Raw genomic sequence first — 25,469 nt, forward strand, 5'->3', positions numbered from 1 at the left:
GAGTTAAAGACCTCCTCCAAGTGCGGTGGCAAGAACATGCACCGTAGTGTCCACCAGACTTGGGGCTGAGCTTCTTGGTTGATGCTCACGTGCAGGGGACGAACCCCATTAAGCCTCAGTTTCCTCATCTGTAAAATGGGGATCGCACAGAGATGACGTCTTAGGGTTAGTGTGAGGTTGCGGTGGGCGAATTCTGAGTAGGTGCCTAGCGTCGTGCCTGGTCTCTATCAATCACTGGATAAACACTAGCCATTTATTGTTTTCGAGGGGGGTCGCAGAATCATCGCAATATTACAAATGGGAGTATTTTCCACCCTTCATGAATGTTAGGCTCGGACAAAGCATAAAAAATGCACGTATCTAAATGGAGTGGACGCAGTTTAGCCATGGAAGCTAAGACTTGGGTACTCAATGAGGCTGTGGAAGGTAACCTAGCTACATACTATTTTCTTGGAGTTTATTACTGTTTTGGTTTGCTGCCACGTCCATAAGCACATATTGTCTGAAGACACAGGTGTCAGATAAGGACCTGGGGCCACTGTCCTGTGTCTCACAAGAGGCTGGGAAGTGACTGCTTAGGTCCAAGCCAAAGTCCGAGATGGTCATGTCCACCTTACGTAACGGACAAGGGTGGACAAAGGCGGTCCTATCATGCAAAGGCCAGCGTGAAAGTGATCTTCATTAGAACTCCCAAGAAGACAAGTTTCCCCTTTTGTTACTGGCTGGTTAAAATATTACATGTCTTTTTTAAAAAATATAATCACACAGGGGCACCTGGGTTAAGTCGGTTAAGCGTCCGACTTTGGCTCAGGTCATGATCTTACAGTTTGAGTTCAAGCCCCACATCGGGTTCTGTGCTGACAGCAAAGACAGACCCCCCCTTCAGATCCTCTGTCCTCCATCTCTCTCTGCCCCCCTCCCATGCTCGCACTCTCTCTCCCTCTCTCTCTCTCTCTCAAAAACATTTAAAAAATATAATCGCATGGAAAGCAAGAGGGGGCTCTTATCACACTAGGTACCAGAAGATGCAACGATTTCTTTCTCTTCCAGTTTTTCAGAAAAAGGTCTCGGGCAGAAAGGAAGGAAAAGCACACCTGAAAAGAGGGGGCCTGAGGCAGTCGCTGTCGGTGGCGTCACAGCTCACAGGGACTGGGCACTCTTCCTGGGCTGAGGCGCCGAGTACTCTACACGGGAAGGGTTACCGATCTTCACCAAGTCTCTCCGAACCGGGTGGGTCCAAGTTGGTGGCAACGTCGAGGCCATGCTACCTCGTGATGGTGCCAGCGAGATCGTCACCATCGCAGGCAGGGCTTGGGATTCAGTGGGGCTGGGGTGGGGCCTGAGAATCTGCATTTCTATCACGGTTCCCCGGTGATGGAGACCCTGCTGGTCCGAGCACTGTAAGCAGACGGTGCTTCTGTATTCAACGTTAATACAAATCACCTGAGGAGCTGTCAAAATGCATACACTGATTCAAGGTCGGGGTGGAGCTTGAGAGTTTGCATTTCAACCAAGCCACACCAGGTGGTCTAGGATGCTGCTGGTCTAGGGACCACCCTTTGGGTAGCGAGGCCCCGGTCGGTGCTCAACACTCAGGTCCACAGAGCCCTGCCTCCGCTGGTGCACAGAAGACCCACAGCCTTTACCACCTGCCTGGAATCTACCTCTGGCTGTGGGACCTGCCCCTTGCTGCCATTCTGAGCCGTCCGCCTGTGTGAATTCACACCTACCTGTTCTCTCTTACCTGGCCCGAGCAACCAATGCTGACTCTGAACCTGTGTGTTCAAACTTAGCTCTGAGGCGGTGCCCTCCTGGCTAGTCTGGGTCTGACGCTGACTTTCCTTCAAAGTTCCTGCCTGTGGCTTCCCATCCTCCTCACTTTGGAGTTGGAATCATAGAGTGACACCCGCCCCCTCCTCCCCGTCATGCACCCCGGGCAGTATGGAGCCCGGCACCCGCTCGTAGCCTCCTCTCAACACCTGTTCCAGCCTCTCGCCATTTACCTGTGACATACCCATGAATGGCCCGTCCGATGCCATGACCTTCGGGTCTCTCCCAGACCCAGCAGCCCCAGCCTCCACCGGCACTCCGCCACGGTGGTCACTGCTGTGCCCTTCACTGGGGTCTGGAGTCCCAGAAATGGCTCCGACGTACCTTTGTCACTGGCCAACACTGTCCCCTTCCAACGCTCTCAGTTCTTTGCTCAGAAGAGGCTACGTGGGGAGGTAGTCAAGAAGGCGGGCTCTGGGGTCACACTGCCTGGGTTCGAATCCAGCCTCTGCTATTTGGGGCTGTGCGAAGTAGGGCAAGTTACCTAACTCTGTGCTTCCTTCCGCTGCCTCATCCATAAAAGGCCCTAACTGGGCGTACGGCCTTGACTTCTACTTTGCTGAGGAAACGGAAGTCAATGGGCACGGAGCCCTACTGTTTCTTATTCTGAAACTTAAAAGACAAACCTTTACTTTGGAAGCTATGTCTTTTCGGAGGTAATACTCCTTGATGACTAGTTCCCTCACTCTCCTGTCTATACCCCCTGCATTAATTTCCTGTAGCTGCTGTAGGAAATCACTACAAAATGAATGGCTTGAAACAACTCAAATTTATTATCTTACTGTTCCGTGAATCGAAAATGGGTCTGACGGGGCTAAAAACAAGGGTGTCGGTAGGTCTGTGGTCCTTTATGGAGACTCCAGGGGACAGTCCGTGTCCCTGTCTTTCCCAGCTTCTAGAGGCTGCCTGCGTTCCTTGACTAGTGGCCCCTTCTTCCATCTTCAAAGCCAATGGCACGGTATCTTCAAATCTCTCTCTGACCCCCGCTCTCATGTCACATCTTTTCTACCTCCCTCTTCTAAGGACCCTCATGATCACATTGGGGCCCCAAAGGACAACGCCCCCCCCCCAACTCAGGTTCCTTAATCACACTTGCAAAGTCCCTTTACCACTTGAGGGACATACAGGCTCTGGGCTTTAGGACGGGGACATCTCTGGGGGCATCACTGGGACTGCCACACACTCTTGGCTTCTCCTGACCTTGTTTCTGCTATTGTCTCTCTCCCTAGGGTTTCCCCTCTCTGGCTCCACACACACAGCCTCTACAAATGTCTGTCTCTTACCTTTAACAAACAGAACAAATGCACGATCATCCTTCCTATGCTGTCCTCTGGCTCCCTACCCTCCGTTTCTTACTCTTCAGAGTCCAGCTCGCCACAGAACAGAGGAAAATCTCCCGTCCCTGCCTCCAATCCCTTTTCTCCCGTTTGCTTTTCCAATCACCGCAATCAGGCAACGTGGGCTCTCCCTCCCGCATATGTCTGGGAATTTGGCTACTTCTGTCCTCCTCCCTGCTGCTGGCTTGGCTGCAGTCCCCGTCATCCAGGTAACTGGAAAATCCCTGCACTGTTCTTGCCGCACCAGTGCCTGTCCCTGAACCATTTTGTCTCACGGCGGCAGCCAGAGGGAATCCTCGAAGACTGTACCTCAGGACTCGCTCCTCTGCATGAAGCCCTCATCTCGCTCAGGGTACAGGCGGGGCCCCCATGCCGGCTCACCAGGTCTGGCAGCATCTGGGCCCCACAGCCTCCTGACTTCTCTCTCACTCTTCTCTCCCTTGTTGAGTCTGTTCCAGCTATACTTGCCTCTTTGCTATTCCTTGAACACTTTTAAAACTGTGGTTCTCAAAGAGTGATCCCCAAACCAGCAGTCAGCAGCACCTGAACACTTGTTGAAATGCAAATTATCGGGCCCCACCCCCTGCCTGTGACTCAGAAACGCTGGGGGCGGGGCCCTACAATCTGTTTCCCAAGGCTTCTCCGCGGTTCCAATGCCTAAGATTGAGGACTGCTGGTCCAGGCACATTCCCACCTCGGGGCCTTTGCACTGGCAGTTCCCTATGCATGGAAACCTCTTCTCAGCTCCTCCCCAGATATCCGGCGCTCTCTCTTTGGTCTGGATCTCAGCCCAGGAGCTCCTCCTCCAACTCAGAGACCAGTGGCCCCCATCAGAGGTCTGAGACTCAGCTCTGTGAAGTGCCTTTTCCAAGCTTCTAAGTTTTCATCATTTTAACCTGAATGCCCGCAGCTTTTCCTACAGCTGCTACCTCCATGACACCTCAGAGTTCTTGTTTTACCTTTTTGGTTGCCTACCTAACAATCCTTTATGTTAAATTCTCACTGGTAAAATAACTGGAGTGGTTTCTGCCTGCTGGCTGTGCCCTGACTGGCAGTCAGGTGAACTCAGGGATCTAACTCCTTGCAAACATGGCCAAATGCAATCATCCTGCTCTCCCCAAAATGAACAGTGAAGGGAACGAAGGGAAAACCATTGTCATTCCAACAGGTCTCTGCTGAATGTATTTTGATGTGCACTTTATGTCTGGATATGTGTGGGCTCTGTGTGTGTGTGTGTGTGTGTGTGTACACTGTGAGGCTGCTTACTGAGATTAAATGATTTATTATCTAAAGTAAAGTGCTTTACTGTTGGTGGGAATGCAAACTGGTGCAGCCACTCCGGAAAACAGTGTAGAGGTTCCTCAAAAACTTAAAAATGGAACGACCCTACAACCCAGCAATAGCATTACTAGGAATTTATCCAAAGGATACAGGAGTGCTGACGCAGAGGGGCACTTGTACCCCAATGTTTATAGCAGCGCTTTCAACAATAGCCAAATTGTGGAAGGAGCCTAAATGTCCATCAACTGACGAATGGATAAAGATGTGGTTTATATATACAATGAAATACTACTTGGCCATGAGAAAGAATGAAATCTGGCCATTTGCAGCAACGTGGATGGAACTGGAAGGTATTATGCTGAGTGAAATAAGTCAGTCAGAGAAGGACAGATATCATATGTTTTCACTCATATGTGGATCTTGAGAAACTTAGCAGAAGACCATGGGGGAAGGGAAGGGGAAAAAATAGTTTCAAACAGAGAGGGAGGGAGGCAAACCACAAGAGACTCTCAAACACAGAGAACAAACTGAGGGTTGATGGGGGGTGGGGGAGAGGGGAAAGTGGGTGATGGGCATGGAGGAGGGCACCTGTTGGGATGAGCACTGGGTGTTGTGTGTAAGCAATGAACCGTGGGAATCTACCCCAGAAACCAAGAGCACACTTTACACACCGTATGTTAGCCAATTTGACAATAAATTCTATTTTAAAAAAATAAACAAAATAACAGGACAGAACATAAAAAAAAATAAAGTGCTTCACAAAAAAATTTTTTTTAAGTTGATTTGAGAGAGAGAGAGAGAGAGACAGTGTGAGTGGGGGAGGGGCAGAGAGCGAGGGAGAGAGAGAGAATCCCAAGCAGGCTCTGCACTGTTAGCACAGAGCCTGATGTGGGGCTTGAGCTCACAAAACCATGAGATCCTGACCTGAGCAGAAACCGAGTCTGACGCTTAACCGATTGAGCCACCCCGGGGCCCCTAAAGTGCTTTAAAATGGCCCCTAAGAAGCAATCTGAGTTAGAACATCACAGAAGAGAATAATGTTACAGCCAAGCAGGAAACACCGTTCTCAGTTTTTGTTCAGATCGTTGACTTGAAGAAAAGGCAGTGGAATTACATTACGTACGATGGATGTTCTGGTGAACAGTTTTTATTAAGAAAAAATCAGTTTATCCCCTGATCTGACTCTACAAATGTTGAATACATGTCAGGAAGGAGTCCCACACTTTTAGCCTTTCCCAGGCACTGTGTGTATCCATCTAGCACCTTCTGGTCCCTCTCGCTGCCGTTTCTGCCATGACACCGCATCCACGTGACAGGGGAAGCCCTTTGCGAACTCACCCCTGCTGGGAACAACTGCAGAAGAAGACAGCACTTTAAAATGCTTTATATCTTAGCAATAGATTTGTGTTCCGTTTTTCCTATTCATGACGGTAGACCATCCTGAGTCAACCTGGAAGGGTTGCAATTTAGAAGACAGGTCACAAACACAAATGAGGGGTGGGCCAGGAGGGCCGTGGTAACCTTGAGAGGGCCCGTGTGCCCCGGCCAAGGGGGTGGCTGCCATTCGGTAAGAAGACAGCTCGCTACAAAATGGGCAACCAGCACCCCAGGAAAGATATCCCAATAGCCGATTAGCGCACAAAAAGTGCTCAACATCATTGGTGATGGGGAAATGGAAATTACGACCATGATGAGAGAGTCTTCCCGTCTATTGCAATGACTCAACCAACAACAGGATCACTCAGAATTAGTAAGAAGATCAAATGTTGGCAGGTGGCGGGGGAATTGGAACTCACACACTGCTGAGTGTAGCGCAAAATGGCACAAGCATCTGGAGAACTGCTTGGCACTTTCTCCCAAAGTTACACGCACATCTGTCCTATGACCCAGTAATTTAGAACGTAGGAACTTATCTGAGAAAACGACAACAAAAGATCGTGCCGGGATCTTCCTAACAGCCTTATTTGTAAGAGCGAAAGTCAACCCAAATGTCCTTCAGCAGACAAAAGGGCAGATTCGTTGTGGCGTGCTCCTGCAAATGAAACACGGCAAACAACAGAAAGGAACACACTACCGATTCACTCAGCCATGTGGGTGCATCTCTCGTGTGGAGCAAAAGCCCCCGGATACACGGTAGGGTATAAAATGTCTCGTCTCATTTGTGTGAAATCCCAGAGCAAACGACACTAATCTATGCCGACAGAAATGACTGAGTGGTTGCTGTAGAGGGGAGGGGTGGACTGAGTGGCAAGAGCCATGGAGAAACTTTCTGGAAGGAGGGTAAATGTCCTAGATCTCGTTTTGAGTCTGTGAACGTATTCATAGCAAGACGTCATCAAACTGAACATTTGAAAATAAAAAGTTTAAAAACAACGAAATGAACGGTCTTCTACGTTTCTCCACATATTTACCCTCTTGATAGCCTGACTTCAGGCGTGTACATCCAAATTTCTATGATTTTTAAAGGACGATTTCTCTGGATATAAAATTCTGGGTTGAATGGGTTTCTGCCCCTCCCCCCCCCCCCCCCCCCCGCCTTTTTCTGGCACTTTATAAATGTCAGTCCAGTGCCTTCTGGCCTCTGTGTGTTTCTGATGAGGTTACCTGTTGTTCGTAACCTCGTTCCCCTGTATGTAACGTGTGCCTTTATCTGATTGCCTTCAACATTTTCTTTTTATCCCTGGTGTTCAGTAGATGACTAGTATGTGCTTAGGTGTGATTTATTTGTATTGATCCCGTCTGGGGTTCAGTGAGCTTCTTGGGTCCGTGGGTTTATATATAATATAAAATATATATATATATATATATATATATATATATATATATATATATATATAAATGTTTATTTATTTTTGACAGAGAGAGAGAGAGACAGAGCATGAGCGGGGGAGGGTCAGAGAGAGAGGGAGACACAGAATCCAAAGCAGGCATCAGGCTCTGAGTTGTCAGCACAGAGCCCGACACAAGGCTCGAACCCACAGACCACAAGATCATGACCTGAGCCGAAGTCGGACACTTAACCGACTGAGCCACCCAGGAGCCCTGTGGGTTGCTCTTTAAAATCAAATTTAGGATGTCTACGCCCACCATTTCTTCAAGTATTTTTTCTTCCCAATTTCTCTCTTTCTCTATTCCCTTTTGCCAATCCAACTACACACCTGTTACCCACTTGTCATGCACATTCTGTTCTTAGTTTCAATCTTTCTCTCTGTTCTTCTGACTCGATAATATCTCCTGATTCTCTTGATAATATCTCCTGATTCTCTTCAATTTACTGACACTTTTTCCTGCAGTCTCCAATGTGCTGTGAGGCCTATCCAGTGACTTTTTCATTTCAGAGCTTATACTTTTGGGTTCTAATGTTTCCATTTGGTTCTTTTTTTTTTTTTTTTTTTTAATGTTCATTTATTTTTGAGAGACAGAGCATGGGCAGGGGAGGGGCAGAGAGAGAGGGAGACAGAATCTGAAGCAGGCTCCAAGCTCTGAGCTGTCAGCACAGAGCCTGACGTGGGGCTCAAACTCATGGACCATAAGATCATGACCTGAGCCAAAGTCGGATGCTTAACTGACTGAGTCACCCAGGCGCCCCTCCGTTTGGTTCTTTTTTATCATTTTCATTTCTCTGTTATGTTTCCCTACCAGTTTACTTATTACATTCTTCTTTTTCTAGAAATGCTTGAATACGTTTATAATAGTTTTTAAAATTTCTTATCTGCTAGATCTGCTAATTCTAACACCTGAGTTATTTCAATGCCCATTTCTATTGACTAGTATTTTCCTTGATTATGGGTCCTGCTTCTTTGTATGTCTAATTTAAAAATATATATATGTTCAACATAATGGATAATATGTTCTAAGGAGCTTCCTTGATGATGTTGAGCTTTGTTTGCCGGCAGGTAAACTACCAGACTCCATTGATTCTGTCAGGCTCGTTTTCACTCTTGTTAGTGTGGGTCAATTTCAGTCTGTCTTTGGTCCTAGAGAGACCCTTACTCCAACTAGGTCATGGCCCTTACTCCTAACGCCTGGCTGTTCTCAGGGATCAACGGATTGCTCAAGAGATCTCCCCACCCTCTCTGGGCTGGAGCTCCAATGTCTCCCAGCACCCCGCAGCCTCTGGTACCCCCATTCAGCTCCCAGCCCTGTAGTAGCCGTCCTCTGCCAGACTTCCCTGTGCACACAGCCCACCCTTCATCTAAAAACACAAGGGAAATCCGGCACAAATTCCTGGGGCCCTCCTCCGCTCAGCTTACTCCTCACCAGGCTCAGCTTACTCCTCACCAGGCTCAGCCCCACAATTTCCAACCCCTTCAATTTTGGCATCTGCTCGTTCAGCTTAGCAAGATGGTGGCCGCGACCTGGAGCACCTCTCTGTGCCGTGGTCTGGGAAGTGGCCCCAGGCAGAAAGCTGGGGCTAATGTGGGGTCCACTTAGTATGCTTCCCTTTTCCCAAGGACCACAGGTCTGTAGCGTCTATTGCTCAATGTTTGGAAACAGGTGCCTCATATATTTTGTCTGTCCTATAGCTGTGTATAGTGGGAAGCCCAGTACCGTACTGTGGCTGGAGGCAAAAGTCCAGACAAGCACCCAAGGGATGCTAAGAGGCTCCGTCTGCTCCCACGGGAAGAGGTTCTAAGAACTGAGGTCCCAGAAAAGCGCAAGTCATGGAGATGACTGCCCAAGGCTATCTCAGCCAAGACGCCATTATTATCTACAGCACATCGAGTTTGGTCCAGCATGCAGTGTTCTGATTAGAATTTTAGCTTTCTAGATAGATCTGCCTGTGGGGGGATAGATTTGTCATCGTCAACTGACAAATTGGCATTTTTATTTTCGTATCAAGCTCTAGTGAACTTAGTTAAAAGCACTTCCTTGAAAGTCAGAGCCCTTCTTGGTGTACTAACAAAGGAAACAAAACAACTGTGCCAAGTAGATCCACCAAGGTAACCGCCCGGACTCAGCTGCCAGCCGGGTCCCTCCGCCTGGAACCATCATTCTGATTAGCGAAACTCCGACCACATTCCTTATCACTAGCTGTTGTTGGTTGTTTTGTTTTGTTATTTATTTACTTACTTATTATTTTATTTTAGGGAGAGAGAGAGAGCACAAGTAGGAGAGAAGGGCGGGGGGAGGGGGGAGAGAGAATCTTAAACAAGCTCTATGCTCAGTGTGGAGCTCTACACGGGGCTTAATCCAACAACCCTGGGATCATGACCTGAGCCGAAATCAAGAGTCAGACACTCAACCAAATGAGCCAGCCAGGCACCCCTGTTTTGTTTTGTTTTGTTTTGTTTTGTTTTTTAAAGACTGTTGTGTTAAGGAGATCTGAGATCAGGATCTGGTTCATTATTACTGAAACCTAGTAAGTCTTTACATGGTTGCTTGTAGGGCTGAATTGGTCTGGCTTTCCTCTTCTTCACCAAAATTAACTTCCCCAAAACCTGGCTGAAAAAGTGCAATTCTGATCAAAAAGAGTGACCTGAATCATAAGTATGCAATATACTGCAATGTATATATTACTTTGTTTATTTTTTTTTAATTTTTATTTTTAACGTTTATTTATTTTTGAGACAGAGAGAGACAGAGCATGAATGGGGGAGGGTCAGAGAGAGAGGGAGACACAGAATGTGAAACAGGCTCCAGGCTCTGAGCTGTCAGCACAGAACCCGATGTGGGGCTTGAACTCAAGGACCGCGAGATCGTGACCTGAGCCGAAGTCGGCCGCTTAACCGACTGAGCCACCCAGGCGCCCCTATCTTACTTTGTTTAAATAAACTGCCAAATTAAGCAAATAGATTGACAGTACTCTTGAATACCTGAAGGTTGCCCTGGTGACATTTGTGGTTATTTGAATAAATGAGAATTCATTGTGGCACTAGACAAGAAAAATCAAACGTTAAAAAAAAAATCTGTGAAAGGCAAATCACTTGAGTTTTATATCCCAAACAAACACTTTTTACACAAATAACTTTAAGAGTTTCATAAACACAAACTCATTCCTTTTCTTGGGGATGGCCACATGGAAAACCTAACTGTCTTCACTATTTTTCCCATTTCCCAAAGGAGAGACCGAGTGAATGGTGCATTAATGCTGTTCCTGTAATTGATTAGGTATATGGAAGAATCACTTCTTCACTGACTCCTTCATTTCCTTTAACACAGCTCAGCTGTTTTACCCCTAAAAGCCTTTCCTGGATCCCTGCCCGGGTTACAACCCCTGTTCTGAGTTCCCACACCTCGAGCACCTTACTCATTACACTGGATTTTAATTAGCTGCTTATGTCTGTCTTTCCAATGCACAGGGGTTCCCCAAAGTCAGAGACCTCGCCACATTCCTCTTCTACTCCTGGCACGCTAATGGGCACCTCTCCTGGGTACAGTCAAATTCATAAAATGAAGCAGTGAATGGTCCACACTGACCATGCTAAGCCCTGAGCCAGGGTACAAGACACAAAGAAAAAGAAGAGAGAGTCCATGTATGAGAAATTCACAAGTGGGAAGCGATTATGATCACCCAATTTGTATGTGACTATCATTTAAAACACATATTTTGCAAAATGCTCTTCAGCAATTTTCAGGTTAAAGCTACAGCAGGTCATGTCTTTCTCTTGGTTTTTTTTTTTGCTGTTGTTGTTGTCTTTTAAATTATCTTCCCTCGATATCAGTTGAGATCTTACAACACAAAGCCAGCGTGCTATCATCATGATAAGACAAGAGGACCCAGCTCTGTTATTCTGCACAGTTATGGGATTGGGGTTGCTTTTACTTTGTATAGGCAATGTTTACTCACTGTTAAAACAGTGGTGGGATTATCTACCTTACTACCTCCTAGTCAGGATCAAATTAAATAATAAATGAAAGGGCTTTGTAAACCATACCCCACCTTAAATATTAGATTTCTAAATATTAGCTTTCTCTTACATTTTACATTTACAGACACATGGCAACAGCAGATTCTGAATTTCAAGAAGCCGCTTGCCCACAGGGTCGTTTACGGTATCCTGATCTATTTGAGTCAGTCAGTTCAGCTTAGCTGAGGATGACGCCCACAGATTGAAAAATATTAGCACATACCAGGAAAGAAAATTACCTTTATTCATAAAATAGTATACATTTTAGGGAGTCACAAACAGACTGTGCATCGGTAAGGCACCTGTCTGGGATAGAAAACTACAATGACATTCACTGGAATAAAATCTAACCATGGCAGCTGGCATTACTGGTCTGAATTTTTCCCAGCTCAGAACTAATGTCATCTCCCTATAGGAGGGGTGTGTAATTCCAGAACCCAGTCATGCTGAGTGGGGTCCAACTTGCAGACAAGGTAGTACATGCGAAGCTAGACGGTCATGCTCAAATTTCTGACAGCAGATTAAATTTACTAGATCAAACCTTCTTTCAAATACACTCATCTCCCCACCAGAGAGCTGAGGACAGTGACAGCACACACCGGGTCTCCTCCAAGTTGTCAAGCAAATTTAACAAGATCCCAACCCTGCGGTTCAGAGGGAACTTTGCATCCCAAAGATTTTCATATGTTGGATTTTTATTTTCATTCGGTTCAACACATTTTCTAATTTACTCTGTGGCTTTCTCTCTGACCCGTGGGTTGTTTCGAAGTACGCTGTTTAATTTCTAAATGTTTGGAGTTTTCCTGGATATCTTCGTGTTTGGTTCACAGTCTGCTTCAGTTATAGTCCAGAACATTTTGTGTGGTTTCGATTCTACTTGTTAAGGCTTTGTTTATGGTTCTACTTGTTAAGGTTGTTTATGTTAACATTTTGAATATATTCTATGTTGCTCAGTATTCCATGTGAATTTGAAAAGAACGTATATTCTGCTTGTCAGATGGAATGTGCTATTAAGGTCAGTTAGGTCAAGGTGGTTGACAGCGTTATTCAGGTTTTCTGTATCCCTACTGATTTTCTGCCTCCTTGTTCTAATGATACTGAGAGAAGAGGGAAGTCTCTAAGCTTACATGTGGATTTGTTTCTGTCTCCTTTCAGTTTTACCCATGTTGGTTGCATGTTATTTGAAGCTCTATTGTTAAGTACATAGATATTTACTATTATTATGTGTTCTTGGTGAGCTAACTCCCTTATCACTATCTCCTGATAATACTATTGGTCTGAAGGTTACTTTGTGTGATATTAAGATAGATACTTCAACACTCTAATTTTCTCTTCATTGGTGTTAGCGGAGCCTATCTTTCCCCCATCCTTTTACTTTCATTTTTAAAGTTTATTTATTTATTTTTGGGAAAGACAGAGAGAGAGGCAGAGAGAGAGAGAGAGAGAGAGAGAGAGAGAGAGAGAGAGAGAAAATCCTAAGCAGACCCCATGTTTGGCATGGGGCCAGACACAGGGCTTGATCCTACGACCCTGGGATCATGACCTGAGCCAAAATCAAGACGCAGGTGCTCAACAGACTGAGCCACCCAGGCGCTCCTCCCGTTTTTCTTTGAAGTCATTTATGTCTTTATATTTGAAGGTTTCTTTTAAGCCGCACGTATCTGCGCCTTACTTTTTTCTTTTTATCCAATCTGACAAAACTGTCTTTTAATTGGTGTACTTAGAAGAGATATTTTTATAAATCAGAAAGTGTGCATTATATTTTTGTGATCCCGAGATTAGTTATTTTTTCTGAGATATCTTCTTGGTTTTGCATTTTGACTTGGGTCTTTTTAAAGCTGTGCGAGGAAGGCAGACAGAATCCAATCTGACATGTAAGGTAATTATAACACACTGAGCCCCCACTATTCTGCCAAATACTATGCTAGATTCCTCTGTTCTCACTCGCCTGCTGTGACAGGACTGTTCTCTCCATCTTCTTGACGGAGGCAATGGGGGTCCCATAGCACAGGCTGGCTAACAACCCCCAATATACACTCTCCCCTTCTTTCGTAGTGATAGAGTAATATTTGGGCAAGGTCACCAAGAAAAAATAAAGAGCACATTTCCCAGTCTGTGTCATGGCAAGGTTTGCCTTGGAACTTCGTTCTGGCCAATGAGATATAAACCGAAGTGTAAATCCTGGGACTTTCCCCCAAAGAGAGCTGACCCACCTGTCCCTGGGTGCCCACCTCTCTTCTACATGAGAGAAATAAAACTCTACTTTGATTAAGTTATAATTTGGGGGGCGGGGGCGGAATCTGTTATTTGTCCTGAACTCAATCCTAACGGATATAGCCTAGGGCCAATTACCATCACACTGTGTTATGTAATTAATTACACTGTCATCCATGTTTAGACAGATTCATACTAACGTCTATCATGGTTTTGTGGGAAAGTACGGAATTGGGAGAAGCAGCTATTTTACTTTATCTGATTTTTCAAATTAGAAATTACCAGAAAAAAAAAAGAAAAGAAAAGAAATGGTGGTGGGGGTGGGGAAGCCATGGTGAACTTACACACTGTATGTAGAATTCCAGGTTTGGGCCTAAGACCTGACTCTGCCCAAACCAGCTGTATGCACTTAGGGGAGTCCCTTAATCCTTCAGAACCCCAATTTCCTGTAAAATAAAGATACCAACACCTACTTCATTCAGTCATCTGAATAAATAAATAAGACATATCATATAACAGAGCTTGGTAGGTACAAGTACTATATAAACATAAGGTCTTATGGTCATAAAACTAGAAGCCATTTTATATATAACCTTGAAAGGTAAAATCATCTCACAAATACCCTTCCAGTGGTGTGTATATGTATGTGTGTGTTGCTAGTTATAAATGAGATGAAATTGAACATTTTATTCTAGTGAGGAACTTAAGAGCATAATAAATAACAATTTAGTGCTTACTGTCACAAACATATATATATAGAGATAGATAGATATATATCTCAAAGTTCTCACAATTCTTTAGTATCTCTTTTTGGATATTATAGAAAATATCCAGGTTTTTGGGTTTTCTTTGCTTTGTTTCAATAAGCTGAATGTGATTTGATTTCAACAATATTTGATTTCAATACTCAAAATGTGGATTTAATAATTTAGCTTTCTGTATAATACCTGAGAAACTCTGCCAGAATGATTGCCTTGTTAAATGCCGCTCGCTGTCTTAAGACTTTATTTCATGTTAAGTATTTTTTAAAGAGTTCGAGAGAGAGAAAAAAGCAAAGCCCATCGCAAGTCTGAGGTTTGCAGAAAGATAAAATGCGTGCGTCTGGCTTGGGACGGGTCTGGCTGGGAGAGCATCAGTGCACCTGGGAGTGTGAACCAGAAGGCTCCATTTAGATACAGCTATGCACTGCATATGTTTTTTTCCTCTGCTGGAGCTCATCTAATTCAGATTTAAATTCATACATTATTATTTATGAATTATGAATTATTTTTTTAAATTCATACATTTTTAAGGCTCAGTGTTCCTAATAAGGCAGCTTTGCTGGACAGAGAACCATAAACATCCACTTGATGGTCATCAACAACTCGAAGCCTAAGGTCTCAAAAGAAAATAACCTGCGTCTAGGAGGAGGAACGTCATATAAACCCATTTCAGCATTTACAGATATAAGCAGGACCCTTCAATAATTCAATACCTGACTTCCAAATTTGGAGAATGTCACTCTATCCAAAAGTTGAGGCTCATATTTTCAGAACTACATTTTCTGGAAATTTTTAAAAAACGTGATTAAAAAATCAAATATTATATCTATTTCTAGCATCTTGACTCCTCCTCCCCGTGGATGTGGTGGTTTCTGGTCCCCTGGGGATCTAAAATGCCCTTCATCCCACAATCATTGTAGCTTGGCTTTTCCAAGGACAGACCCAATTAAGGCCAACTCCAAACACAAGGTAAGAGTCAACTCCAAACACAAGGTAAGAGTCAAGCATGAGAAGCTTTCAAGAGGATGACCAGAGATCCCTGTCTCCACATCCACATATGGTGTAACACAGATGATGGCAATTTTAGCCACTCCCCAAGGACTTGACTCCTGGACCACAAAACGCTCTATCCCAAACTGCACCCTGGTACATAATTGGGTATTATGTGTCTCTTCTCAGGTGCGTGTGTGTGTGTGTGTGTGTGTGTGTGTGTGTGTGAGAGAGAGAGAGAGAGAGAGAGAGAGAGAGATAGAAAGGGATGGGAAGGGAGGAAGGGAGAGAGGAATAGTGATGGAATTTCTTCTTTGTCTACACTGAGATGAAAGCCACCATCATCTTGTGTCTTGATTTATAGAGTAAAAATCAAGGATCTTTCACATACAGATGAATTTAGAACAAATGTGAATTTCTATCCAAAATCTGTCCACACTCTGAGACTAGATTTCCAAGAAAATGACACAAGAGGAAAAAAGCAATTTGCATAATACTGCAAATAATAGCAAAAAACTGGGGCAAATCTAAGTGCTCAAAGGAGAGGAGTGGCTTATTCTAGTGTGCCGCCATGGTTAAATGTTTTATCACTATTAAATGACCATTGTGAATTGTTTTTCTGATACGTGGAGAGGGGAAAAAAAAAATAGTTTTCCTTCCACAGATGTGCAGAACGGTTAATGCCGGAAGACAGTCACGGCATCTGTTGGCCCAGTGCACGTGCGGTGGGCCAACAGGCATCAGTAGGTGCTCGGTAGGAGATGGTCTCAGAGTTTACCTTGAAATCAACTGCCAGCAAGTTCTACTTAAAAATGATTATAATCAGAATCCTCTGTCGGCGTGGGTAACACACATCAAAATCTCTGACTGGGGTAATACACCTTCTACAAGATTCTGCTATAGCTCCTTCACCAGACATGTCCCAGTTGGGAACGTATTGTAAATATGAAGTGTGTCAGCAAATACACCAGGGGATTAGTTTCTGTGGTCGGTTCCCGAAAGCCCGTCTAACCCAGCTGGGAGCGGACTCAGAGACTGACAGCCCTACAGCCTGACAGGCCGAGGTGAAGGAAGGAAGATGATATTCCTTCCCTTCTTCTGGGAGCCAGGCCAACTCCATGGGGAATGTCAGAGCAGGTGGGATATGTCCTCTGCATCTTTCCTTTCTGCACCCTTTCCCCTCCCTCCTGGGCTTCTCTCCCGAGGCCCTCAGGCTGCCCACAGAGCTCGACTAGGGGACCCCATCCTCCCAGACCTACCCCAAATTCCCTACCGCCCCCCTCCCTGTCCTTGACCCAAATCCAAATCCTCACTCCTTCAATGTAGTTCATTGGTTCTCAAATTTCACTGTACTTCATGAACATCTGGGAAATAAATTTAAAAAAAGCCTAGTGGCTCCAGTCCGTTGAGTGTCTGACTTCAGCTCAGGTCATGATCTCATGGTTCGTGAGTTCAAGCCCCGCATAGGGCTGGCTGTTGTCAGCACAGAGCCCGCTTCAGATCCTCTGTCCCCCTCTCTCTGCCCCTCCCTCGCTCATGCTCTCTTCTCTCAAAAATGAACAAACACTTAGAAGAAGAAGAAGAAAAGCCTAGGCCCCAACCTCAAATATTTTGATTCTGTTGCCTTAGAGGTCCTGGGAACTGTTAGTTTAAAAAGCACTGCAGGTGATTCTAATATGCACCAGGGCTGAGAACCCCCGGTCAAGGTGATTCTGGCTAGATGCTAGAAGCCTTTGATTGCATTTCTTCATAGCAAGGATGTAAACAACGGATGGCTGCCTACCAGCAGATACGGGTAGATTCCAGGGCAGCATTTTAACACATATGAAAAGTTTGAGCAGTAGGTTTTAGATTTGGGGAACTGGCCAGCCCTGTTCTGGGGATATACAGTAAATGCTGCTAAACTCTTCTGATTTTCGCAGCGTCTTCCTCTTCCATGTCTGAATTCACATGTGCAAATTCTAGCTCCCCCCACCCCCACCCTGCCCCTCACGGCCCCTCATAGCTCCCAGCTCCAGAAGCCCTCATCTGACTCCGATGACAGGGGTCTAAATGAGGGTAGGGATGCTGGGAAGGAGATAGGATCGCCCATCTCTCTTTCTAGACAATCACTCAAAAGTCAGCTTTATAAGCTTAATTCTCTTTTCCCTTTAAGGGTGTTCCTTGCCGGCCACGCTAAGCCGGGCAGAACTTGTGGCCTTTACAGTTAATAGTAGATCCCCCCACAGTGTAGTGTCGCCTTCTCCCAAACGAAGGCTCTGCAGTGGCTCAGGTGCTCACTGCTAAAACATCCGCTGGGCTCAGTGCTGGGCGTCATGGCCCCGGCCCTGGGGCTACCAAGGCCTTCCGCCCTCTCCCCTCACCCCGCGGTTTATTCATTTGGCAAATGACTTCTGGTTCTATTCTTAGCACGAATGCAGACCTCAAATAACACCGAAACACAAAAACTCAGCGCAATCCTTGCGTGGTTCCTGCTGCGTTCAGAAGCTTCAGGAAAGGGCAGAGGGAAGCGGGGTTGGATTCGGCATGCCCTACCTAGTTGGGTCAGGGTGCACACCCCAGATCCAAAGCTTGCCCACGGGGGTGCAGACATCCCTCCGGGGAGGAATTCAGGCTACAATGGAAGATTTTGTCCTCTATTTTCTGATTCAAGGTGCTGCACACCTTACTAGGAGAGTCTCCTCCTCGGGCTGCGTTATCAGCATTATCTTCTTTAACCGACTTTCCTTTTTAAGAAAGGACACCTGAGGGACAGAGAGGTTAGCCAACTGGCCCTACCTGAACCCGTGTCATTGGTCTGCAAAGTCCATGCTCAGAACCATTCACTCTCAGAACAATCTAAAAACTCATCCATTTGGGATGCCTGGGTGGCTCAGTCGGTTAAGCGTCTGATGCTTGATTTCAGTTCAGGTCACGATCTCACGGACATGAGATCAAGCCCCACATTGGGCTCCGCACTGAGCACGGAGCCTGCTTAAGATTCTGTCTCCCTCTCCCTCTGCCTGCATTTGTGCTCTCTCAAAAAAAAAAAAAAAAAAACAAAAAAAAAACAAAACCAGCTTAAAAACCCATTCATTTCACGCACACTTGTGGCCCTCGGCTTCCCAAGAGCTTCTCTATAAGTTCTGCCATTGCTGCTCTTGGCAGACCTCTCTCGGGAAACCTACACCTGGGTTCATGCACTGGGTTCCTCATCCGGGGATGGCCAGGGGCACGGGGCCACCTTGCTGCTCCGGACCACTCACAGGTGAGGCTGGGAAGGAGGGACCGTTATTTACTGCTTTCCCCCAGGGGCCTTAGAGGGGAGAAAAGCCCACTGTTGACCTACCTCAGTGATGAAAGAAGTCACAAAACTCGCAGGGAAGGAAAAAAAACAACAACTCAGTTAAACAAAAAGGAAAAAATAGAGAGGGGTGATGGGGGTACCGTGTCTGGAAATCACTCTGCAGTTCGCTGCACATCCTCGGCACTCATGTTCCCCAGGGAAGTCTGGTCTTCAGCTTCCACGCCTATTCGCACGGCTATTTGCCGGAAGGACCAGCCACAGCCTCTCTGCGTGGCTGGCCGGAACGAAAGGTGCTGTGCCACCTGCCAAGGATGGCCGGGACCGTCCAAGTCCCCTCACTCATGGAGGGAGCCCCACCGGCACTTGGCAGGCTGCCCCCAGGACCCCAATGGATGGAGGAGATACACTCATTGTAAAGAGAAGACAGCAGGCCGAGGGGAATAGGCCAGGCTGACGTTCCCTTTGCTGACTGATTCCTGAGGAAACACAGTAACGGAACCTCAAGAGAGAACTGAGATCGAGAAATTGGAACGTGGAGAATACGTGCTCTGATCTTTGGCCTAGAGTGTGGAAGCCCACCCGTCTCCATGACACCCCCCGGTCTGGGGATCATCCCATCACTTGCCAGGTCTCCATGTTCAGACTGAGCTCTACCATTTCATTGGCCAAAGGTGAGTGGGAATTTCAACACAGACCCCAGCATATTTAATCCACCCAGGCTTGTGTTTCTGGTCTTGTTCTATATCACAGAGTGTTTCATGGCGAGGCCTGTGGTGGCAGGAAGCCTTGGAATGTCTGCAGAGATCTAGTGCAGAGAGCGCCTCATGTTACCCAGCAAAGCTGTGCTGCTTCCTTGGGAGCTCTGCCTGCCCGGGGGTACCGAGACGGAGGGGCTGTGGTCACAGCTCACAACGCAGACGGATGTATGTGCCGCCATCTGCGAAGAGCGGAGTCGAGGCCAGATTAGTGAACTGTTACGAAGCTGTCTTTGTAACAACAGAGCTGTAAAAATTATGGCTCCCTGCAAGGCCACACCAACGCACCACTGTGCTGGGTGAGATGCTTCATTTTTCCAGGCAGCTCTGCCCTGGCTGATTACGTGAGACGTAACTGCTTTTGTTGCACATTCACAGGTATCAGGAAAAGACATTCTTGGCGTTCCTCATTTTCCATGCCCTACTTACCAACTTCATCCCTGACGTTTGCAAGTTCGATTGACAGCTCTTTTTCTTTCACAAGGGCACTTTCATTCTGAAAAAAAACAAAACGGATACCGAGAGTCCCCTAGTTTTACGCCAGATAAGCCCCTGTGACATGTTTAATTAATGAATCATATTAAGCAAATATTTATGAGTCTAGCCCTTAAGGAGATAATTTTCTCATTATATAAGCATAGAAAAAAAAATTACAAAGCCAAGTCCGACTCATTCATTTGTATCACACTCAAATCACAAAGCTCGCAATCTAATAATAACACCCCGCTCGCGCTTTTCACTCTACTGCACCGTTTACACATCAACCTACAATCCCTTCTTTGCACGTCTATGCCCTGCATGGTAATCAGCTGTTACGTATTATTACACACCGTTAATTATTATCACTAGTATGAGATTTTTGAGCATGAAAACATCCACACCACCTTCTTCTGACGGGCGAATGCTAATTTTACCAACTGTCTCCTTACACGTAGCCTTCTGTCCATATGTACGTGGTCGGCTACCGAATAAGTAACGAGCAGAAAGCTTAACGTGAAACATTTTTTTTTTTTTTGTAATGAGATCAACACCAAAACTTAAGGTTTCCAAGTTTTTTTGTTCCACTGTGTGCATCACTAGAAGGAACAAGACGAAAAGTCCCACGTGAGGTACTATTAAGGGCAAAGGACACCCTTTGTAACCACACGGCCCCTGAGTTGTTTTCAGATCATATGTATTCTATGACATGAAACCAAGAGGTACCTGAAGATATGCTGACTTTGTAATCTGGGTTGAGTCACCAGAAATAGCTACATTTGTTATGATTTTATTGTGACTAATAATAACTAGAAAAGGTGTGCTGTATCAGTTCTCTTCCCATTAGAGATACCAAAAATGTAGGCCTTCAAAGAAAGTCTCTTCATTTGGTTAGAATGTGCTCCCAAAGCAAACATTTCCAAAAAGGGAGTTGAAGCTAAAAATTGTACCAGATCTCTAGCGTGAATATCATCAGGGTCTTGTGAATGTTCTTTCTTGATTAACCTCCTTTGACTTTGATTACAGCACCTCCAAAGAACCTGTTAACCTACCTCAAGGATGAAAGAAGTCACGAAACTCGCCATGAAGAGAAAAAACTCAATTAAAAAAAAGGAAAAAATGGGGGCGGGGTGGTGGTAACACGCAGATCTAGGTAACACGTGTGCTACTTTGGGTTGATGGGACGGACGGTCTCAGGTCATCCAACGGGCATTTGCTACACAATGTCATAATTTCATCGTACCCAAATAAAACTCTATTTGTGTGATACACTGACAGCTATTTTAGTCACAGGCATCAACAAGGATTAGCTCATGGTTCTTTTAAGAATAATGTAGCAATAACGCATCCTTTGAGGGATGGTGGGCCCCCATTTTATTCATAAAGCTCTCTCCTTCCATCCCAGCCCTCCGCATCCTTGCCTTCCCTAAATCTGAAGTCTAGCAATCACACCCGAGAATAGATAGTTTCCTAATCACTAAGGGATGCTGCCTCTATGCCAGGCCCGCTGCACAGGGTTATAAAGAGGGTTGAAGAAATTAATATATGCAAAGCAATTAGTAATTAGAAGTAATATATGCAGCCTGGCACTTGGCAAGCTCTTTATAAGTGTTAGTCGTTCTTAGAAGTCTTTTCTTTCATTTTATTTGCAACTGACTAATATCCTATAGATACTAGGGTCTTATCCACATTAACGATCTAAATGTGTTTAGGAATATGGCATATTCTTATGCTCTATTCTTTGCTTTGTTTTGCTTTTTGAAAATACCTTCCTGGCTCTGCCCTGATTCTGTTCTCAGTTCGAAGTCTAGATACCTGGGGAAGCGTTCTAATCAGATAGACCACAGGGATTCCCTGCTTGCTCTAACACAGCATAATGTGGCCGGCTGACTTTCAACGTGTTACTACAAATTAAGAAAGCCTGGAATTCCAGAGTGGCTAGCTTTCTGTATTCACCCTGAAAGGATCTTAAACTAGTGAAAAAATTAACTTGTTTCTCCTATCAAGAAACACCTGGCTGGCTCAGTTGGTAGAGCATGAAACTCTTGATCTCGAGGTTAAGTTCAAGCCCCACGTTGGGTGTAGAGATTACTTAAAAAAAAAAAATATATATATATATATATATATATATGAATAATAATTTTTAATCCTCAGTTCCTAAGCACAGCCAGAGAAGTGAAGTAAAGCTGACCCTTGACCAACATTGATTTGAACTGGGTGTGTCCACTCCCACTCCAATTTTTTTTCTTTTTTAAAAATTGTTTTAAATTTTATTTATTTTAGAGAGACAGACAGCAAGAGTGGGGGGGGGGGAGAGAGAGAGAGAGAGAGAGAGAGAGAGAGAGAGAGAGAGTGCCTCAAGCAGGTTCCATGCCCGGCACAGAGCCCGATGTAAGGCTTCATCCTCCCTTAACCCTGGGATCATGACCTGAGCTGAAATCAAGAGTCGGACGCTCAACCGACTGAGCCACCCAGGCGCCCCTCGAATTGTTTTCAATAAATACAGTATAGTACTGTAAATGTATCTTCTCTTCCTTGTGATTTTTTAAATAAGAATTTATTTTCCCTAGTTTATTATAAGAACATAGCACATAATACGATATACAACACGTGTTAATCAACTGTTCTTAGTAAGGCTTCTGGTCCACAGTGGGTTATTCGCGGTCAAGTTTTTGGGGAGTCACAAGTTATTCACAGATTTTCTACTGTGCAGGAGTTGAGCACCCCAATCCCTGGTTCTTCAAGGGTTAACTGTACTGTACTTATCAGTCTCAAAATAGCATTATTAAAGTATTCACAGTCAGAGTGCTGACAGATGCAAAGACTTAGATGAGGGTAGGCAGTGAACAACCAGAACTTAACAAAACCCCACAAACCAACTCTGATTTCTAACATGAGCCAACGCTTCCCTCAGCTCCCAACACCCACCACCCCCACCCCGGAAAGAAGCCCTGGGCAGATGTGAACGGTGTCCTACCCAGGGATCTCCCAGATCACAGTAAATCACTCTACACTTTCCGGCCACAGGAGAATGAGACATTTGGGGAAGGAGTGGCTTGGAGGCCCAGTGAGGAGACCGTGCTGATTCTGGTAAAGATTATGGGCAACCTTCAGACCTGAATCACTGTTGTGAAAAGCTACCATTAATACTGACAGCCAGGCTGGACCCACCCATCTTCGCTTTAGGGGAGACACAAGTGAGAGAATAAAAGAAAAGGACCAAGAAAAGAAAGGGAGCAGATGGGAAGAGAAGAGAGATGGAAGGGGAGATAGGAAGGGGACGGGTGAGACCATAGGCCCTGCACCCTCTCCATTTGGGGAGACAGTGACGGGGAAAGAGTGAAGGAAGATAACCCAACTCGACCTCAACCTTTTGCAAGCATAGCCTATAAGCCAACTGCAGTTTCAAACTACGGTCATCAGATGGCTTACCGAGGAAAGACTGGCTGTTAAACATTAGCAACAAACCTGAAGGCTTAAGTGTCAAGGTAAACAACGAAACTCTGGTAAGGTCTAGCTAATGACAGCATTAATATTAGTGTGAACATTTCCAAACACTTCGCGAACGTGAGGCACAGCGCTGGGTAGGCCCTTTCCCTCACTTAGTCCTCCAGGTGAGGCTGTCAGGTGGGTGCTGGGTTCTATTTCCCTGCGTGGAGGATGAAACAGAAGCTCCAGGCTAAGCAAGCCGCCCGTGCACGACTGGCTGGGAAGCGGTGAAGCCAGAGTCTATTACAGACACAGCCTCAGGATCCAAACTGCACCAGTTCTCAGACTGGATAGGAGCACTGATCGGTGGTCAGTGTCAGCTCCTCACCACTTTTTCAATAAAAAAAATTCCCTGGCTGCATTCACACCCCATCCCACCGTTGGAACTACCTGCCTTTGCCCATGGTATGGATTTGTTGGCCGCACGCCAGTACATTTCCAGCATGGCCTGCCTGAGGCTGTAACTTCTGAGAGGGTAGCTGTTCAGCTTTCCCCATCAGCGATCCCTAACCCCTGTGAATCCGTTCCTCCTCCTGAAGATGCTGGCTCAGCCCAGCTCTGCTCGCTAAGGCCAGCCTGTGTGGGTTGGCGACAGTCCTTTCTTCTTAAGTGCTTCTTTTTGAAATGATACCAACCCTTCTGATTTACGAATTTTCTGCCTCAATTAAGTTACTCTTTGTTTCCTGAAAGCTAAACCAGAATGACTAGTGCTGCCCTGCAGTGGAGTGAGTCAACAACGACAGGACTGCAGGAACTCTCTTCCTTAACACAAGAAGTGAACTTCAAGGAACCTTCCATCTCTCCTCCTGCCTCAAGTTACTCTGCCATCCATCATGGCTCAACAGATTCCAAAGGTGATCTCGCAAGGCCGTTAGGTTCCGTTGAACACACAGGAGGAAGGCGGCCCCAAAGACTCCCTCTGAAAGGGTCTCAGGCCACGATTCCCCTTCGCTCCCCAACCTAAGCCAGTCCCGCGCGATGACGTGTTGGGATGACTGAAATATGAGCACGGCCCCCTCTGACGGCCCAGTGTGAGATCAGTGCTTCCCTACATGGGGAATGAGTGGAAAATTCCTAACTGGTGCCAAGCACGAGCTCCTGCTTTCACTCTAAAGGTCTAAAAATAGAACTCAGTATTAACCATCCAAACGATCCCGGTGATACAGCAGTCCAGAAATCGCAAAGTCTAAAAGGCCATTCCTCTAAAATTACTGTTTACTCTATGACAGGCTTAACTGGAAATGGACCCTTGGAGAACATTCATCCAAGCCCCATACCAACAGCTGTGTCTTCTTATGCACCTCTTTTATTTGGTCACGTACCTCTCTTTTGCACACTGAGTTCTCTACTCTTTTTAGCACGATACGCTGTATTCACAGATGGAATCCGAGATGAGCTATCCCCATGAAACATCCAAACTCTCCCCCTCTACCTCTAGCCCTAAACACACCGCTGCAAGTCTGGCACAGTGAAGCCTGTACTTCTCACATACGGCTCTCCACGCTAAGGTGCTCAGCGACTCTTGGCGAATGCCACCATGAATCTCTCCCAGCTACACAAACCTGGCAAAGCCTACAAACCGCTAATCATGCCATTGACTTCAAGTAACTGGATGTGTGTGGCCAAGCCCGAAGCCGGCCTGCCACACTCTGTCATTTTAACATGCTTCGTCAATGGGAGTTACCTGTTCAGCTGGTTGATGCCACCCATGAGAACTTGGTGGTAATAGGGAGTGAAAATGCCACTCTTTGTTAGCGTCACCCACGTGATTCTACACTTGGACATGAGCTCCCTAAGCTCCCCCTCAAATCGGAAACCAAAGGAACAGACTAGTTACTATGAGACCAGAGGAAGAAGGAGCAGGAGGAAAGTGGGAGCACCCAAGGCAAGAGCCAAGAGAACTGTGACCCTAAAAAGCACCTGAGGCTATTTCCGGGAACCTGTGTCACCCCCATCATATGGGCCCTTCTCTTTTCCTTGCCATGCTGCTGCCTCTGGTCTGTGATTCACCCTGAAGGGGCACTTGATCAGCTACAAGGGGGACTGATGACAATTTTGTAAACTTCACTGCAGTTTCTAAGTGTTTTGATCAGCTCCTGCTTCCCCCACCACATTTTTCTTTAAAAAGACACAGATATGCCCAAGATGATGTGACTTTGATATGATGAGTCAGAAGAAAGAGTGTTTGTACTGGGCCC

General features: G+C 45.8%; 1 protein-coding gene across 3 annotated transcripts in view; it reads right to left on the bottom strand.

Moving 5' to 3' along the window:
* Nucleotides 1-25,469, bottom strand: part of MTUS2 (microtubule associated scaffold protein 2) — a 371,219-nt gene that overhangs the window by 36,909 nt on the left and 308,841 nt on the right. For all 3 annotated transcript variants that reach the window (XM_053900643.1, XM_053900642.1, XM_019447880.2), the window contains one exon: nt 19,735-19,801. In XM_053900643.1, coding sequence (XP_053756618.1) covers nt 19,735-19,801 — 67 coding nt within the window. The remainder of the gene's footprint in view (nt 1-19,734; nt 19,802-25,469) is intronic.

This window comes from Panthera pardus, unplaced genomic scaffold (assembly GCF_024362965.1).
Source record: "Panthera pardus isolate Hobbes unplaced genomic scaffold, ASM2436296v1 HiC_scaffold_1, whole genome shotgun sequence".
NCBI lineage: Eukaryota > Metazoa > Chordata > Mammalia > Carnivora > Felidae > Panthera > Panthera pardus.